The 2578-nt window shown below is 44.6% G+C and overlaps 1 protein-coding gene across 2 annotated transcripts in view; it reads right to left on the bottom strand.

Moving 5' to 3' along the window:
• The window catches only part of Tubgcp6 (tubulin gamma complex associated protein 6), a 21628-nt gene that overhangs the window by 17036 nt on the left and 2014 nt on the right, over positions 1-2578 (bottom strand). For both annotated transcript variants that reach the window (XM_005354365.2, XM_026782478.1), the window contains exon 2: positions 1784-1947. In XM_005354365.2, the coding sequence (XP_005354422.1) occupies positions 1784-1947 (164 nt within the window). The remainder of the gene's footprint in view (positions 1-1783; positions 1948-2578) is intronic.

Genomic DNA, 2578 nt, shown 5'->3' with positions numbered 1-2578 from the left:
CTTTTCAGACCATGGCCAGCTGGCCTTGGTGAGTTCCCAATAGAACATCCCCATTGTCTCAGTGTGTGGGTGCACATGGGAAACCTTTTTAAATAATGTTTTGGACCCAACAAAAGCTTTGTTTCATTATTTCCCTCATCCACTAGTTTCTTGAATTCTTTTAAATTTCTTTTTATTTTATATGCATGAGTGCTTGGTTGAATATATCTGTGTACCACATGCATGCCTCATACCCTCATGGGCCGGCAGAGGACATCAGATCCCCTTCTGACAATAGCTACAGACAGTTGTTAGCTGTTATGTGGGTGCTGGGAATCAAATCTGGTTCCATTGGAAGAACAGCCTGTATTCTTAGCCATTGAGCCATTTCTCCAGCCCCATTTCTTGATTTCTATATGAATAATCTCTGGGCATGCCACATAACCCTGGAGCCTATAAATGATCAAATCAGTATTTCCATTCTCTTGCCTAGACACCGGTAGTGCTCTTCATCTTACGACCCTACGTTAAAGTTCCTTAGATGACAGGGACAGAGATGCAAATGTATAGTACCAGTTACTTGAGAGGCTGAGATAAGAAGAATCCTTGAGCTCAGGCATCTAAGGCTAGCCTGAGCAATACAGTAAGATCCTGTCTCAAACATCATGACTTTGGGGATATAGTCCTCCATGCAGGAAACACTGCCTGAGTGCTACTTTGTGCCGGAGCTCTCTGGCTAATCCTGTGCTTCCGAGACCACCAAAAGGATAAAGTGTGTTCACAATGGATAACAAATGAGCTAAGTGACCATGTCTCCCAAACAACAACCCAGCTAACAGATGAAGTAACAATAATAAATATTTACAAAGAAAGCAATGGGCTATAAGGTCAATTTCTCAACATGTAAGGGGTTGGTAGAATGGCTTTGTACAAACAAGACAGGACCAAAACCCTAGTGTGAAGTTACAGGACAGAGAAGCCACTAAAAGGCAAGACACTATCAACACCATAGCAGGGAGCATGAGGGATCCAAAAGCGCAATTATGATCACACCTAGGAAAGTTCCTCACATAGGAGCAGTGCCCTACACACAGAGAGGCTTTATCACTCCCCCTTGTGTTCCTCTCAGAGACCCCAAGGGAACCGGAGGCCACATCAGATGACACAGGGCTCCTCCAGCCCTGACTCTTTATTTCAAGGCTCCCCTGCTGTTTTCCCAGACTGAGTAGCAAAAGGGGTGTGAACAGGGCTCCATGAACAAATGTCTGTGAAGTACATGTCCTCAATTCTCATTCTGAGTGTTTCCAAAGGGTCCCAACTCAGACCAGGAAAGGAACGGAAGGAAAAAACCCATGGCCCCAGATATATACAGAGTATGTGGCTCCAGATTAGCCAATGCTAGCCACCCAAGGAAAGGCTGTTATGGCTGATGCTTCTACCAGCAGAAGGCACCACACCCATGGCTTCTACTCATGTAATAAGTTTCTTGGAGCATCTCCCAGGCACTGACCACACAGCCTGCTAGCCGCCCTAGGACATCTGTCTAGCAGTCCTGCTGGAAAGACAGACTGTAAGAATGGTCTGCAGAGTTAACCCCACTGAGGAGGAGGGGTGGGGAGCTCTTTCCCCTCCTCTTCTCCCACCTCATAGGATTCAGACACCATTGTACACTAGCTTACCTGAAACGTCAGCCTCTTCATCTCAACACTGATGTTTCTACAGACAACTGCCTGGGGTTTCAAAGTAAGCTGTTGACATGGGACAAAGACACGGTGCATTTAAAGGCAAAGAAAGGGTCACATACCATCCAATGCGCTCCCAGCACCTCCGCTTGCTGGCTTCATATGTGAGCACAGCTTCCCACAGGTCCAAATCTGGAGTCATGCTTGGTTCAGACTGGGAGTCAGGAGTTAAATTAGAAGCTGACTGGAACCCTTCATCTTCCCACTGATCCATCATCTGTGGGACCTGTAGACCACAAGGAAAAGCAGTTCATTATCTACCTCTTTGTGTATGCATTCATCTAAATGTGACATAACATTCCGGAACTATATCCTCATCCATTTGTTCCCTAGAGGGACACACCTAGCAAAATATTTTATATTTTCTCAAGTTTCTATGTACTACACAATGCACCCCTCCACAATGGCATCACAGAATTAAAATAATCCACGATTGACTGGAGAGTTGGCTCAGAGGTTAAGAGCACTGACTGCTCTTCCAGAGGTCCTGAGTTCAATTCCCAGCAACCACATGGTGGCTCATAACCACCTATAATGAGATCTGGTGACCTCTTCTGGCACGCAGGCATAATTGCAGACAGAGTACTGTATACATAACAAATAAACAAATAAATATTTAAAAAAATAATCCACTATCAATTTCTGTCAGGTGTGGTGGTGCATGCCTTTAATTCCTGCACTCCCGGGTCTGTAACCAGACTGGCTGTATGGAAAGATTTACCTAAAACAGAAGGTGTTAATTTTTTTTAAATATTTACTTTATTTTTTATTATGTATACAATATTCTGTCTGTGTGTATGTCTGCAGGCCAGAAGAGGGCACCAGACCTCATTACAGATGGTTGTGAGCCACCATGT

Source organism: Microtus ochrogaster, chromosome 15 (assembly GCF_000317375.1).
Source record: "Microtus ochrogaster isolate Prairie Vole_2 chromosome 15, MicOch1.0, whole genome shotgun sequence".
In the NCBI taxonomy this organism is placed as follows: domain Eukaryota; kingdom Metazoa; phylum Chordata; class Mammalia; order Rodentia; family Cricetidae; genus Microtus; species Microtus ochrogaster.
Note: the sequence above shows the minus strand (reverse complement) of the source record. Positions and strands in the feature narration are given on the sequence as shown.